General features: G+C 38.3%; 1 protein-coding gene across 1 annotated transcript; it reads left to right on the forward strand.

Annotated features, from left to right (window-relative positions):
• The first annotated feature begins 4,428 nt into the window (after positions 1 to 4,428).
• On the forward strand, positions 4,429 to 17,353 carry LOC103926964 (titin homolog). Its single transcript, XM_048577629.1, is given in 22 exon segments — positions 4,429 to 4,612; positions 5,706 to 6,974; positions 7,064 to 7,192; positions 7,285 to 7,422; positions 7,424 to 7,441; positions 7,525 to 7,662; positions 7,664 to 7,817; positions 7,820 to 7,890; positions 7,892 to 8,974; positions 9,185 to 9,313; positions 9,414 to 9,528; positions 9,820 to 11,492; positions 11,594 to 11,869; positions 11,959 to 12,402; positions 12,484 to 12,612; positions 12,704 to 12,859; positions 12,948 to 13,466; positions 13,570 to 13,863; positions 13,942 to 15,804; positions 15,900 to 16,046; positions 16,137 to 16,370; positions 16,568 to 17,353. Coding segments are annotated over 22 exon segments (9,456 nt in total). The 5' UTR covers positions 4,429 to 4,570; the 3' UTR covers positions 17,003 to 17,353.
• Positions 17,354 to 17,388: the final 35 nt, after the last annotated feature.

Consider the following 17,388-nt stretch of genomic DNA (forward strand, 5'->3'; position numbering starts at 1 on the left):
AAAAATAATGCATGTGTACGAATCAGCTTGGCCTCTTTATTGGCATATTTCTTGATTTTACAAGTATTTGATTACGTATTTTAAGACGTGCTTTTTCGGTTCTACATATATTAGTAAATGTTTATAAATTAGAATAATTCAAATACCTATAATTTAGTGAATACATGGAAACGAGAATTGGAATGAGTTCAATTTCCTCTTTATCTACAACACATCATAATAGCTTTTTCAACACTGTGTCGGTGTGGAGTTTGATTCACTTTACAACTACACTATAAATTTAGTCTAGTTGACAATCTTTACTTCCATTATGAAATTAGCAAAGAACTTGGCTTTTTAAAAAAAATAAAAATAAACTAAAACAACTAATGACAAGCCACAGTTTTACATTCCTTGTTACTATCAATATTTTTAGAAAATTAGCAAACAATTATGCATGCTGATTTGCAGTTGGATGATCGCCAAACTCCATTCACATGATTTACTCGCATACGGGAGAAATCAGAGGCGAGATTTTCTTCGATGCCAGGTGTGGGGCCCTCCATGGGCGGCCAGCCACCTCAGCCACCCAACTCAAATCACGTGCGTCTTACGTAGTGGGCCCACATAACCTCTGGCCAATCGGATATCGCAGAAGGCAGTGTCAGTTGGCCCATCGCTGCGCTTGATCTCATCTTTTACCGGCTACAACATTTTGTTTTTCTTTGGACGATGCTGATCCACATCACTGCTCGTCAGCTCAAAGCCGTGGAGAGAATGGTAGCCGTCGGATATGGGGCAGCATTTGCTTGGTGACTGGTGACTTGTGACGTGACACTAATTCTTCTTGAGTTTGGTTGGACCTGGACAGTACATCCTAAATATGGCGACATTGACCGCGGTTTGACCTCCTTATTTGAACAATACCTAAGTCCTAGGGTTTTCATTTTTATGGTGATTTTGGTAACATTCAATACAAGAATATTATATCTCTTTTGTTACATGACACAATGTGTAATTCGATTTGAATTATTGTTATAAATGCATGGACTATTGCTCGCAGCATCTATAGAACAATGTATAATAATCAAACACTCTTTAATCTTCAGAAATGACGAGTTCATTGTTTTCACTTTGAGTAGAGAAATAAAAACTACAGTTGGATGTGAAATGCATGACATACAATATTGTACGTAAAATCTCTTACTTCCAACTATTTCAGCCAACAAGTAATGTTTTTGTTTTGTAATACGAATTTTTTAATTTCATTTAAACATTTTCAAAGCATTTTAAAGTAAGACGTATAAGCATGCTGCATACCATAAGCAAGGCCGCAAGTTTCTTCCGGAAGAAGTGGTCAAAGTGTAAAATAATAACGTTATTTTTCTTGACATATAAATATATATATATATATTCATTTTGTGGAATATATGCCTAGCAATTTCTTATACGACCCATTAAACCGACATGAAATAATATGAAAATAACAGGTTTTGGATCAACTCTGTTAACGAGTTGGATTGTTACCCGACAATATATCGTTTGTCAAATCTAGATATTAAACACGACAATTTCTTGTATGACCCGTTAACCCAACATGAAACGACACGTTACGATAATGAATCAAGTCGTTGTCGAATCACTTGTTAAAACCTATTAAGATAAGTTTGAAATGATATTTCTATTAAAATAACAAGTATGACACAAAAATGACATGAACACAACAAACACAACCCGTTTGAAGTCTAATTCGAACAAGTACACCCAAGTTGCTATCTCCTTTTGCTTATCCACATAGGGGCGGCGAACGAAAGCAATCCTATGCTTTTATTGGGTCGGTTTTGATGGAGATTGTTGTCTTGTAATTTTATGATAATTTTCATATCCAAACACAAAGTTAGGTATACTATCTGAATTCTTGAGCAATTTTAATTTGACACAATTATTCTATCTATTTGGACGGTGTACATGGTCATCAGTACAGATCATCGAGCTGGATGATGCACCAAAAAAAATCCACGTCAGCCCGATACTCTTTCGGTTTATGGTCCAAAAGGCCAAAGCTTGTGTTAGAACAATCAGATCACGTCATTTATGAGTCATCTATTGTGAAAACATGATACTTTATGTGTTTTGATATTACTTGATTTTACCACCAAAACTGAGAATTGGTATAGTCAGACAGCTTTATCGAAGTTTTACTCCTATACTTATTATGGTAATTCTGTAAAATTCCTAGAGATAAGATGAATGATGCAAATATTGCTAACGATTTGCTTTCATTTGTTGGTAGAGAATAAACGGAAAAGACATGAGGACAACCGAGGAGCGATGGATGAAGAGGGATGGGAGAAATGTAAAATAAGAAATATACGTGGCGAATGACATACAAAGTGAAAACTAAACTCAAATTGAAATAGGTTTCTTTGTTTCTTTTTGAAGTTTTTGATTTCATTACATTTGCTTAATTTTTAATCGACCATCCATTTCAATTTCAATCTGTAAACTTTCTTCCGATTCACTAATAACTTTAGTAAGTGATAAGTAAAAGATTTAACAAAAGGGAAAATAATTGAGGGAACAAATGATATAACTGAATAATTTTGTCCTAATAACACCAACCTCCCTCAGTATAATTAACAACAAAACTAGTATTCCAATCGGATGTTGAGATTCAATGAGATGGTTTCTTGGAATTCAGATCATCTATGCATCTCGCAGTCAGAGCCAACGAATTGAGAAATTTGGACCGTTCAAGAGAGGGAGAGAGAGTTCCAAATTTTTGAGGTTGGTCTGTAAAATTAACTAACGAGAATCGTAGAATTTAAAATGAGTTGCTCAAATCTCCAAGTCTCTGAGCCATAGAGGGCCTCCAGGCTTGCCAACGTGGACCTTCATATTATATTTGTTTCATAAATTTTCAGATGGGTGTTTAAGTTTAAATATCATAATCACGATCGTTATCTTGGAGAGAATATAGTCTTTGGACTCATTATAAAAGCAGGCAACCAGAAGCACTTGCTGGAAAACTGCTTTTTTATATTTTCTTTCACTAAAATAACTCAGTTTAAGACGATTTGTTAACTTCATACGTAATCTTCCATGTTGATGTGTGCAACTTGCACTTCAAAAACTTTCGAAAGCTGTCTGCAGCTAAACCATCACAGTGATCAGGTTAGACATCCAATCTCTACTTAGTACTTTGTTAGAAAAACCTCGTCAGTTCAAAATTCAAATATCATGAATGATACACAACTAGACTTGGAATGTAACTTAAATTGGCAGGTCAAGTAATTTTGAAATCAATGATCAACAATAGTAATAATACTAAGTGATTGAAAACGTCAAGAGTTGTCCCGCATCAAAAAGTTAAAGAAGGATAATGAGTTGGGTTACTCTTATTTTAGGTTAGAATCTCAACTTCTTTCGTGATATAAAGCTCAAGTGCTACACATGTTTAAAGTCATCCGATATGCATTTTCACATATTTAGCTTGAGTCTCCACAAAAAAGAGGCGTCTAAAAATATCGCACCTCAACTTCCTTTAGCAACAGCAAGTATAAATATTCACCTTAAATAAGATTTTCTGCAAAAGCAAGTTGTATTACGCAGATTGGGGAGCTGTAAAGTTGTAAACCTGTGGTCAGACAAAAAGGAAACTGTCAAGAAGTCTGGCTGCTTCCATCTGTAGGTGGATTAAAATATCCTAATCAATCTTATTAAAGAAAAAACCGATCACAAGTCAACAAGACTCTTTATAGTCGGACATTTATCGTAAGAAATTTTACCTTTGCTTTATAAAAGGGCTGTTTTGAACTCGTGACTTTTCAGGTATTAAAAAAGCAACTTTTTCGTTGCGCCAACGCTTGCCATTGTAATCAATCTTATTAGCCTTAGAATTTAAGAAGTTTTAACGAAAAACCCACGGTACTGTTCATTTTAACGAAAAACCACATTTTTACATTAAAAAGTCAATCCTAGTACTATTCACTTTACCCTTTATTTTGTCTTTATCGTTAAAACTCAAAATTTTCAAACCATTTTCGTTAATTTTCCTTAAAATTTATTGATCCCAATAAATTTCCACAGCTTCTATAAAATCTGCATTAGTGTTACAAGGCCATGTGGGAGATCGATCAATCAGTAGCAGTAGGACCATTGCCTTAGTGGCCAACTCACACCAATAGAACACATTCATACTATACATGGAACTTTAACAAAAAAAACTCACAATATTGTTCATTTTAACGAAAAATTATATTTTTACACTAAAAAGTTAATCCTGATACTATTCACTTTACCCTTTATTTTGTCCATATCGTTAAAATTCAAAGTTTTAAGTCATTTTTTATTAGTTTTTCTTAATATATATGTATATATTATATATATCAAGTTGCAATTTTGTCACTTCTTTGGCTGCTTTTTTCCTATATACCAATCAAGTGAATAGTACAGATATCTAATTATCAAACTTTCAACTTTAAATCCCACACGACGGATTCAACTTAAAGCAGCAAACCTTTAAGCTGGCTTTTGAAGTTCTGATCAGAACAAATTTTCTTCATGCGACTCAGAATCCAGAAGAACACCGATGGCAACGGAAGCTGATGTTCCGGAATCCATATCCGTCACGGTACAGTTTCTTCATCACTCTTAGTCAATTAACATACCGTGTTTTTTTCTTCATGTAATATTATGATCGATCGTTGTTTGTGGGATATAATTATATCTTATACGATGGTTTTCGTAGTTTAATCAGGTAATCGAAAGATTGATCTGTGTTATCTTACGGTGGTGCGTAAATATTATTTAGGCAAGATCATGTGTTACTAGTTTCACCAGTTTGTTTTTTGAGCAAGAAATCCAGATAGAAACGTAGATAAAAAACAAAGACCACCCCAAGCCAACAAGACTCTCCGCTTTGCGATGGTCAGAGAGAAACGTTTAAATCCAAATAGAAAGTAGATAAGCGAAAAATTTCAACGTAAACTAGTATGGTTATGCTTAAACTTGTTTATTTCTTGATTAAGATTAGTGTTATATAGTCATTTTTTTTCATAGAAAAATACAAATGTTGCCATTTCTAGATTCATAATCAAAGATCGAATCTAGGAAATAGTTGTTTTGACTAAACAGTTATGGATTCTTTTACAGTTTATGTTAATTCGAATCGATTAGTATGGTATATTTTTCACATTAGTAACAGTACGTCTATGTTTCTGCTTTACGAATATGATTTTTTCTGGGCAGTTCTGATAGTATCAAGTGTTATTCCTATTTGGTCATTTCTAATCTCCAGAGTTTTAACCCAATTAGCAAATACCTTAAAAACTTTTTGAGTTATGGATCGGGAATGGAACCAATGGAGATGCTCGGTTACAATTTAGAATATGTTATTTATATGTTTGCTCTGGTTTTTGTTGTTTTTGATGTTTGAAACGGTTTTTCTTTATCCATGGACAATGAGTTTCGATGTATTGGAACTTGGGAGTTTCCGTATTTATAGAAGCTTTAATTTCCGTGACATTCTGCGCAACGAAAAAGAACAGAGAAATGAGGGGATTCTAGTTACGAATTCCATGCTTAGATTGATATTCTTCGTTGTATGACAGTTAGTTTATCTCATTTCGCTGAGCAACGAATGATCTCTTGCAACATCTTCTTTGTAAAATAAACACGAAAAGTATAGGAGTTAATGAAAAATTAACAATTCCTTTGTAATGCAGACAGAAGCGGGAGACGGATATGTGTCAACGGGGAAGTTTGACATAACTGTCGACCAATGTTCCCCATTACAGTTGAAAAAATCCGAAGGCCAGGAGGATCAACATCCTGAACCGGTGAAATGCCTTGTAGAGGGTGAAACGGCGCGTGTTGAAAGCAAGAACGGAGTCTCAGAGTGCGGAAATCCTTTGGAACCACTCTCAGATCCAAAGGTTGGCAAACAAGAGACCTGCGTAGCGGAGAGTGTCCAAGTTGATGAATCAAATCAAGCAGAAACAGGGATTCCAGATTGGGAAAATGGAGAAAAAGGAAGTGAAGAAAAGGAAGCCGTGGAGGCAACGGAGAAAAAGTCTGAACAACATGTTGAGAGTAATGGCATTGTAAATGCTGAAGCAGCGGAAGCATCGAGAAGTAAGATAAACCTTGATGAACACGTTCAAGTAATCTCGGACCAACAGGATTCCGTGGATGAAATTCCACCGCAGAAGTCTTTTGCCATGGTGTATGAGGAAAAGGGTCCTGAAGTAACCTTGGAAACTAAAGAAAGCGCTGAGGACAAGCTCGAAAGTGCATCCATGTTAGATGAACACGAAGAAAAAGCTGGACTTGGAAAGGAAATCCAAGAGAAGAACATCCCAGATACTCCATTACCCACACAAACAGAAGATATCATTGAGGAGAGTCCAAAAGAAGTTAAGAACCAATATGAAACCGTTGAGGAAACTCCCGAAGCTAGTAGCGCTGCAAGTGAATCAGTTAAGGAGGATGAAAATGCAGAATGTCAGGTTGAAATTCCATGCACCAAACGCGAGGAAGATACACTGAAAAAAAGCGAGACACTGGATACAGGAGAGGCTTCAGTGGTGGAGGAGGAAGTTCTTAATGTTTCAACTGTGAAATGTGACGAAGGTGATCGGGGAGATGGTACCAACCCAACTAAGGATGACAAAGATGTAGACACATTTACCGCCAAAGTGGCTGAAGATACTATTCCAGTCACAATTACAGAAACGAGCGCGAAAGTAACACCAAATTATGAAGAAAGTTCACCACAGACCTTGCAGAAATGTGATTCAGGAGAGGAGCTTCAACATTTGCGGGACGTGATGCCTGAGGAAACTAAGACAGAAACATCCCGGGAGAATGCAGAAGAAATTACCTGCACGAAAGAGGAAACAACAACTCAGAACACGCAAGAATCCTTGGACGAAGAAAAGAAAGAAGCCACTGAAAACACAAACAATTTAGAAGATGACAATGCAAGGGACGAGGTAAGATTGGAGTTAACGCTTTTTATGAGTTTTTATGTCTGGTTTATGATCTGTCATCCCAGTTTATGATGGTTTCATCGCTAATGCAGGTGCTTGAGACTGCCGGTACAGAACAAGAAACCGGAGAACACGTGGTTAGGGAAATTCATACGGTCGCAGAACCACCTCAAGATTTCGTTGATAAAGAAACAAATGAAGAAACCTCCACGGAATATCAGGTTTACTTGAACACAAATATAAACCCTACAGAAAGTGCTATCCTATTTCTTCATCTCCAAGTATATGACCTTTCGTTTGTTTCAAATTTTAGGCTTGTACTGAGGCAGCTGATTTGAGTATAAATACAGCGGAAAAGAACTTACAGGAACAGGCTATTCTGGAACTCTCTTCACCGTTGGTAGTAGAAGAAACAGCTAAGGAAATCCCAAAGGATGAAGAAACCGATGTACTTGATTCTAAAAGAAGAGGTTAGCATGATATCAGAATTTTCGATTGTTACATTATAGTATTCTATTACAAATTCCAATCAACAATTGGTATCCACTTGCAGAACAAGGAAGAAGATGCAGAATGTAACGAGCCCGCTGAGGTAAAGAGTATGACACGTGAAGCACTACCTGAAACCACAGAGGACATAACAGAGTCAAACAAGGACCTCAATGCTCCAATTTCAGAAGAAAGCAACAGACACATTTGTTGAAAATATTTCCTCTCTCGCTGAGGTATCTGAGACGGAAACTGAGAAAAATATTCAGGAGAAAGATGGCCTGGAGGTTAGCAATTCTGACTTTGTGTCGGGTGAAGTGAGTCATGTAACAGGTTTGAAGGAAGCTGAAACAGAAAATGAGAGCAGAAAGAAAATATTGATACTGCTCCGGAAGAGAAGGCTCAAGCAACCATCTTAACAGATGAAACTGGCCTCGGAAGTTGAAGATATTGGTGTACAAGCAGAGGAAAATTGTGAATCAAAAGAGAAGTTGGAGGAGCATATTCCAACAGCAGCAGATGAGGGTGAAACATTCTTGAAGGAAGCCGAGGCAGAAAAGAAGGAGCAGATAAAATATAGTGATATTGCTGCTGAAGAGAGGGAAGCAAACATCTTAACAGATGAGACACCCTTGGAAGATACTGACGTGCAAGCAGAGAAAAATGTCAAACCAATAGAGAACTTGGAGGAGCAGATCCCAATACGAGCAGATGAAGGCGAAACGTTCCTGAAGGAAGCCGAAGCAGAGAGCAAGGATGAGATAAAAAATACTGATGCTTCTCATGAAGATATTGATGGACAAGGAGAGGAAGTTGTCAATTCTGAGGAGAACTTGGACAAGCAGATTCCAACAGGCGACTGTGAAACAAGCTTGAAAGAAGCCGAAGCAGAAAAGGAGGAGCAGGGAAAAAGTACGGATATTGTTCTGGAAGAGAAGGGTCCGGAAATCATCCTAACAGATGCAACATCCTTGGACGTCGAAGATATTGAGGTAAAAGCAAAGGACTATGTTGAATCAAAAGAGAACGAGGAGGAGCAGATTCCAATAGCAGCAGATGAAGAAAAAACTACTTATATTTCTCTTGAAGATATTGATGTACAAGCAGAGGAAAATTTCATTACACGAGAGAATTTGGAGAACCCCATTCTAACAACCTCAGATGAACAAGAAAGAGGCACGGAAGAAACCGAAGCAGAAATTAAGGCGCAGGTGAAAAGTATTGATATTGTTCCTGAAGAGAAGGGTCTAGAAACCATCTCAACAGCCGAGACACCCTTGGTCCTCGAAGATATCGATGTAAAAGCAGAGGAAAGTTTCGAATCAAAAGAGAATGTAGAGGAGCAGACTCCAACAGCAGCAGATGAAGGTGAAAAATCCTTGAAGGAAGTCAAAGCAGAAACCAAGGAGCAGATCGACGAGGAAAATTTGAATCCACAAGAATCCTCAGATAAGGAAAAGGAAGAAGTGACTGAAATTACAAACACAATAGAAGATGACACAGAAAGGGAGGAGGTAAGATCCGAATAAACTTTTTTATGAGTTTTTCTTTCTGGCTTATCATCTGACAAGTTCTCCCTACACGGTTTTGTTATTGGTCGAGATGCAGGATTCATAACGTATCACTGATAGATATGAACATGCGAAAAAATGATGTTTTATTTTAAATGGCACAAACGGTCTATTTTCTCCTTATATATCATGACGGTTTCATCTTTAATGTAGGTGCTTGAGACTACCAGTACAGAGCAAATAACTGGAGAACATGTGGTGCACGAAATTCATACTGTTGCAGAACCCCCTCAAGATTCCATTGATAAAGAAACAAATGAAGGGAACTCTGCGGAACATCAGGTTTATCTGGACACAAACATAAAGCCTACAAAAGTGGTGTCCTTTTTTCTTCGTCTCCAAGTACATAACCTATGTGTTTTTCTTTTCCTTCCAATGTTAGGCATGTACTGAGGCAGCTGATTTGAGTACAACAGCAGAGGAAAAGAACTTAGAGGAACATGCCATTCAGGAACTCTCTTCTCCGCTGGTAGTAGAAGAAGCAACTAACAAAATCCCAAGGAAGAAGAAACCTACACCACGCTTACCACGCTTCTAGAAGAAGAGGTAATCTAGCATACGATATCAAAATTTTAGATTAGTGCATTGTAGCATTATCTTTCAAATTCAAATTTACAATTCATATCGACAACAGGGAAAGGAAGGGTATGCAACATGTAACGAGGCCACTGAGGAATATGCGGCTGGGATTGAGAAAAATATTCAGGAGAAAGATGGCGCCACACCTAGCAATTCTGAATCTGTGTCTGGAGAACTGAGTCATGTAACAATTTTGAAGGAATCTGAAACAAAGATCGAAATGCAGGACAAAGACATTGATACTGTTCCTGAAGAGAGGGGTCGACCAACTATCTTAGCAAATGAAATGGCCTCGGAAGTTGAAGATATTGATGTACAATTAAAGGAGAATTTTGAGTCAAAAGAGAACTTGGAGGAACAATTTCCTATAGCTGCAGATGAAGGTGAAATATTCTTGAAAGAAGCCGAAGCAGAAAACAAGGAGCAGATAAAAAATGCTGATATTGCTCATGAAGATGTTGATGTACAAGCGGAGAAAACTGTCAATTCAGAAGAGGACATAGATAAGCAGATTCCGCCAATAGCAGATGAAGGCGAAACAAGCTTGAAAGAAGCTGAAGCAGAAATTAAGGAGCAGGTCGCATATGCTGATATTGTTCCCGAAGATAAGGGTGTAGCAGCCATCTTAACAGATGAGACACCCTTGGAAGCAGAAGATACTGGTGTGCAAGCGGGGGAAAGTTTTGAATCAAAAGAGAAGTTCGAGGAGAAAAATCCAATCGAAACTGATGAAGATGAAACATTCTTGAAGGAAGCCGAAGCAGAAAGCAAGGAGCAAATAAAATATAGTGATATTGCTCCTGAAGACAAGGGTCTAGCAACCATCTTAACAGATGAAAAGGCTTCGAACATTGTAGATATTGGTTTACAAGCGAAGGAAACTTTCAACTCGAGCAAGAACTTGGAGAGTAAGATTCCATCAACAGCAGATGAATATGAAACAAGCTTGAAAGAAGCCGAAGCAGTAAATACGGAGCAGGTCAAATATACTGATATTGTTCCTGAAGAGAAGGGTCTAGCAAACATCGTAACGGGTGAAACATCCTTGGACGTGGAAAATATTGATGTAAAAGCTGATGAAAATTTCGAATCAAAAGAGAACATGGAGGAGCAGTTTCCAACTGCACCACATGAGAGCGGATCATTCTTGAATGAAGCTGAAGCAGAAAATAAGGAGCATATAAAAAATACTGATATTTCTCCTGAAGAGAAAGGTATAGCAACCATCTCAACAAATGAAGCAACATTGGATGTGGAAGATATTGGTGTACAAGCAGAGAGAAGCTTTGAATCAAAAGAGGACTTCGAGGAGAAAATCCCAATAGCAGCAGATGAGGATGAAACTTTTGTGAAGAAAGCCGAAGCAGAAACCAAGGAGCAAATAAAATGTAGTGAGATTGCCCCGGAAGAGAAGGGTCTAGCAAACTTAAGAGATGAAACATCCTTGGACTTGAAAGATATTGATGTAAAAGCAGATGAAAGTTTTGAATCAAATGAGAACCTGGAGGAGCAGATTCCAACAGCAGCAGGGGAAGGTGAAACACGTTTGAGGGAGGCCGAAGCAGAAAACGATGTTCAGGTCAAAAATGATATTGCTCTTGAAGAGAAGGTTCTGCCAACCATCTCGAAAGATGAAATGGCCTTGAACATTGATGATGCTTATGTGCAAGCAGAGGCAAATTCCGACACAAAAGAGTTCTCAGACGAGCAGATTACAACAGCATCTGATGAAGGTGAAGGGAAGATAGCACATGGAAATGTAGTTTTGAATGACACACCTAGAGTACAAATTCTTGAAGAAGCAGAACCGAAAGTGGGAGTCGAGGAGAAGAGTTGCAAGTCAGAAGATCAACCTGAAAAGACTAACACGATAGTTGAAGAGGTACACAATAGAAAATGTGAATGAATGTATCCATCTGACACGAACACACAGAATTATTTCTATATCTCTCCTTATTCTTTACGAAAATTCAATGTCTACAGGTCTTTGATGAGCCAAAGATCACAGGCCGAGATTTCAACAAAGAAGAAATCGTAGAAGGTAATGTCGCAAGTTTTGCACAAGAATCAATTGAAGAGGATACAGTTAACAAATCTCAAGAAGACGAAAATGAGAAGAAAAAATTAAAGGAAGAGGGAAGCTGTATAAAGAGCTTAAAAGAAGGCAATGGTGATGGTCTCTCACCGGAGTACATTCGAGAAGATGAAAGTGAAGCGTTGAAAGATGATGAAAAGGATGCAGTGAAGTCCGGGGGAGAGGTCAGCTTATAAGGCACACTTTGTCTCTACATGAATTTTCTTTTTGTATGTGTATGTCTATATATAAAATATAAGTTATATTTGTGCAGATTCTTAAAGAGCCACAAACTGATGGAGTAGATGTGAGCATCACATGCGAGACAACTACGATTGCTGAAAGGTCTGAAGAAATTGTTAGTTCTTCACCGTTGAAATATGAAGTCGGCGAGCAGAGAGAAAGTAGCAGTCCGGGTTCAAAGGAGGAGGGTAGCAATGAGGACACATTTTCTATCAAAGTGGCTGAAGAGGGCAATGGCGATAGTGGTGCAGTCACAGTCACAGAAGCAAGTGCAGACGTAAATGAAGAAGAAGGTTTACCACAGGCCGTGCAGAAATATGAACTGGTAGAGGGGCATGAAAAATTGCCGGATGAGATGCCTGAAGAAAGTAAGACAGAATCATCGAGCAAAAAGGCCGAAGTAGTTAGCTGCACAAAAGAGGAAGAGACAACACCCATGAATGATACAAAAGAAAATGAAACTGAAGTAGAGGAGGTAAGATTAGCATAAACAATTTATGACCTTTTATTTTTGGAACTTATGTCACAGTTTATAATCCTTTCATCTCTGATATAGGTGTTTGAGATTGCAAGTACGGAACAAGAAACAGGAGAACATGCAACACGGGAAATTCATACAGTAGAGGACAACGCTCAAGAGTTCCATGATAAAGAAACAACTGTAGAAAATTTGAACGAATATCAGGTTCACTTGAACATGAAAAAGAAAAGTGCACTGAAATACATGCTCACTATTTTAGTATTCTCCAATTGTGAAACTCTTTTTTTCCATTTAGGTGTCATCTGAAGCAGCAGATTCGAGCACAGATATTGTTGGAAAGAACTCAGATGAACAGGCCAGTAGAGAACTCTCTTCTTCGCTGGTAGGAGACGATACAAGTAATGAAAGCTCAAAGCAAGAAGAAAACTATGTGTCAAGTCTGAAAGAAGAGGTCAGCTTGCATACAATGTAGAAATAAGTTTATTAGATTGTTCGATTATATCATAACTTTAAGATTGTCGGTTTACACATTATACTAGGAAAAGGAAGTGAATGTGGAGTGTAAGGAGCCGGTTGAGGGAGCAAATGCGACACACGAAACAAAATTTGAAACGTTAGAGGACAGTATAGAGCCAAAAGAGGACCTGTATGCTCATATTTCAGAGGAAGAAACCCACACAGAAGAAAGCAGTAAAGTAGTTAATTTGCTGCAGTCTGAGGTATCTGAGAAAGATGGCTGTTCAGATTTGGAGGGTGCTGAAGCAGAAACCAAAGAGCAGGTCAAAGATATTGAAATTGATCATGAAGAGAAGGGTCTAACAACCATCTTAACAGATGGAGCCACCTTGGAAAATGTTAACTCAGAAGAGTTTCCAGAGAACCAGATTCCAACAGTAGCAGATGAAGGTGAATACAACACTGAGCTGGCGGGAGATAAGGCTGCTGAGGAAAGCCTTCAAGTGCGACGCCTTGAGGAAGCAGAACCAAAATTGAGAGTTGAAGATGAGAGTCGCGAATCTGAAAACCATCCCGAGAATAAGAACATGATTGTTGAAGAGGTATGTAATATACAATATGATGACTATAAGCATGTGACACCCATGCACACTTATATAGAAACGCTAAATTTGTATTCTCTAACTTTTCCTTTTCTTTGTGAAGCCTCAACTGCTAGAACAGGTCCTGGATGAGCCAAAGAGCACTGACGGCGATTTCAGTGAAGGACAAACCACAGAAGGCAATGCCGCAATTTGTGCACCAGAAATAATTCAAGTAGAAACTGCTAAGAACTCTCAAGACAGTGACAAAGAGACAGAAAATTTACAGAAAGAGGGCAGTGGTATCGAGAGCGTAAAAGCATACAATACTAATGACCTGTCACAAGAATTTACTCCGGAAGATGGAAGCAAAAATTTTGATGATAACAAACAGGATACAGTGAAGTTCGAAGGAGAGGTCAGCTTATAAAGCTTAATTTGTCTCTAGGGAGATTATTGTTTGTCTATTTTGAATATAAACTTATTTTTTGTACAGATACTCAAAGAGCCAGAGATTGATGGAGTAGGTGAGAGCACCACATATGAAACAAATCAGATCGTTGAAACATCTGAAGAAATTTTGGATGCTTCACCAGTGAAGTATGAAGAAGGTCAGCCGGGAGAAGGTAGCAGTCAAGATTCAGCAAAAGCTTCAAAGGAGGAGGATGTTAGTGAAGTTGATGACAATAATGGTGCGGTCACAGTTACCGAGTCAAGTGCGGTGGTAACATCAAAAGGAGAAGAAGATTCAGCAGAGGCTTCAGAGAAATATGAACCGGAAGAAGAGAAGGTACCGGTCAGAATTAGTGATGTACCAGATGCGAAAGAGGTTTGCGACTTGGAAGATAAAGCTTCTTTTGCTGAAAAGACAACAGAAGAGACAAGCTTGCAGAAGGAAGGGCATGCAGAGGTTTCTGAATTGGCTCCGGAAAAGCTAGATGTTGATGCTACTGAAGAAGAATTCAAAGAAAGTTCTGAAATAGTTCCTGAATCTGATTCTCGGAGCATTGATGTAGTTTCAAAAGATGAGATCATTGCTAGTCAGACACTCGACAAAGGGATGTTACAAGAGCAAGTTGAAATACCATCTTGTACATTGCTTACCGAGGAAAAGGAGATCGAATCTTCTCAACATGAGCATGAAACTCCAACCAAAGACAAGGATACAGAAGAAGAGCCCGAAAAGGAAGTGCCAGCTGATGGAAACGTGGGAGATTTATTTGCTTTGAGGTCAGAAGACAAGGCACCGTTGCAAAAGGAAGAGTCCGAAGAGCTCAAAGCTTCTGAGTTGGCTCTGGAAAAGCTGGATGCAGGTGATACAGAAAAAGAAATCAAAGAAACTTTTAAGACAATCTCTTTATCCAATTCTCAAAGCACTGATGCAGTTTCGAAAGATGAAATTGTTGCTGATCAAACACACCTTGAGGCATCTTATGCTTTGCTTCCCAAGGAAGAGGAGCTCAGAACTTATCAAGACGATCGTGAAACTACAACCCAAGACAAAAGTATAGAGGAGTATGCCAAGGAAACAGAAGTGCCAGCTGATGAAAATGGCAGAGATTTAGTTGCTGCAACGTTGGCAGAAGAGACACTGTTGCAAAAGGAAGAGCCCAGGGAGCTCAAAGTTTCTGAATTGGCTCCAAAAAATCTGGATGCTGGTGAAACGGAAGAAATCAAAGAACCTTTTGAAAAGGTGTCCAAATCTGATTCGCAAAGCGCTGAAGTTGTTTCGGGAGATGAGACGACTGCTTATCAGACACTCAATGAAGGTATATCAAATGAGGAGCTTCAATTACCATCTTACACTTCACTTCCCGAGGAAAAGGAGTGTCAGGCAGGTGAAAGTGAAGTGCCAGCTGCTGAAAAAGGGGGAGATTTAATTTCTGCAATGTCAGTCGAAGAGACAATCTTGAAAAAGGAAGAGCCCGGGGAGCTCAAAGTTTCTGAATTGGCTCCAGAAGAGCTGAATGCTGGCGAAACTGAAGAAGAAATCAAGAAAACTCCTGAAACAGTATCTGAACCTGATTCTCCAAGCACTGACGTGGTTTCGAGGGATGAGGCCATTTCTGATCAGACACTCCATGAAGGAATATCAACAGAGAAACTTCAAATACCATCTTCTATATTGCTTCCTGAAGAAAAGGAGATCAAAGCTTCTGAAGAGCATAGAACTACATTCTGTGACAAGAATATAGAAGAAAACGCAAGCAATTTGCAAATGCAAGTTGATGAGAACGTAAAAGCTACAAGCATGGAGGAAGAGACAAGCTTGATAAAGGAAGAGCCGAGGCAACTCAAAGCTTCTGATTTTGAGCTTCAACTTAAAGCAGAAGTACCAAGGAAAAGTTCAAATGAAGAGGTAATATTTACATATGGACTCATTCATCGTGTATCTCTTTTCCTGCAGTTATCTATATGTTACAGCAAAAGTATTAACCTGGGGTAAATTAACAGATCAAGAAGGATGAGAAACTTCCAGAAGAGTCGGAGCCATATTCTGTCAGAGAAGAGAGCCATGATGAAAACAAAGCAAAAGGTGAAAAACAAGGAGAGCAGATTGATGAAACATCTACGATCAAAACAAATGAACATCAGAACGAGGTCAGTGAATAGAAAACAAACGTTCCTAATTATGGTTTTAACATAAATTCTCATTACTTATAATTTTGAATTTTTAATCCTATAATCCAGTTGTCTGAGGTAGATGGAAAGGGAATTGCTAGTGACAAGTATGAAAGACAGCTTACATTTGAAGGCCTAAGTATCAAGGAGAAAGACCCACGCTTTATCGAGGATAAGACAACACATGACGGCTTTCCAGAAGAAGAGAAGAGAGTTGAGGAGGCAGCTTTTGAATTTGGTCTTAAAAATCAGGGAGATGAAATAAACTCTAAGAGCAGCATAACATCAACCCAAATGGAAAAGGTCAGATTGCATGAGACCCTCACTTCTTTCTTGCCACTCAAGCTATTTATTGCACACAAAAATTCTGCTTAGTTATCTACAAGAAATAAACATTCCTTTATCTTTCTAACAGAAATTTCAATCTTCTTCCTTAAAAATTTTTATATTGTTGACCGAAAAAATCGATTTTGAAGCTTAACCATTCATCTCACAAGCAGGATTCAAGCACTGAGGTCAGCCGTAAGGCTCCTATTGTTGAAACTTCACAAGGGATTGAATCAAATGAATGTGGAAAAGTAATATCGACTGAATCAGGGACAGTTTCGTTACCTAATCTTGTGCCTGAATCAACAAAAGAAACAGCAACAGCTTGCAAAGAACTGAAAACAGAGGAGGACGAAGAAGAAGAGCACGAAATTTCTGAACAAGTGAAAACGGATGAAGAGAAAGGAGAAAACGAACACAAAAACCGAGAGGCAGGATATGAGTCCCCCATCATGGTAGAAGCCTCAAGGGATGCTGATGTCAATGTGAAGGTCGTTTCACATAAGAAATCTAATAACATTCTTTCGGGTATCAAGCATTCGATGTCCAAGGTGAAGAAAGCCATCATCGGTAAGTCTTCTCATCCAAAGACGCATTCAGAAAAATGAATGAAAAAAAATATGCAAGAATCCAGATGAGTTCCAGCAGTTGAAGAATTGGGTGCTTTAAGGAATTTTGTGGGTGTGCTTCCAAGTTCCGATTGTTATCGATAACATTGAAGAGATTTGAGTGTGATGTGTGTGATTGTGCAGCTTGAGTTAATATTCGTTGATGTGTGAAGAGTGAGCTAAATGATTGCAGGACTGTAAATTTGTAATTTGTGTACAGTAAAGGTCAATTGTATATGTTTCTCACTTCGATTTTTTGAGTGAAAAGTGAGATTTTTGAATATTTAGTCACAATTTTATGTACCAATCCTAAATTTGAGTGTGCTAGCTCTATTTCGAGTGGCAATAATATTTGCTGGTGGAGTCGCAAGTATTAGGGTTTGGAA

This window comes from the organism of the source record quoted next, unplaced genomic scaffold (genome assembly GCF_019419815.1).
Source record: "Pyrus x bretschneideri cultivar Hongxiangsu unplaced genomic scaffold, Pyrus_bretschneideri_v1 Contig12, whole genome shotgun sequence".
Lineage (NCBI taxonomy): Eukaryota > Viridiplantae > Streptophyta > Magnoliopsida > Rosales > Rosaceae > Pyrus > Pyrus x bretschneideri.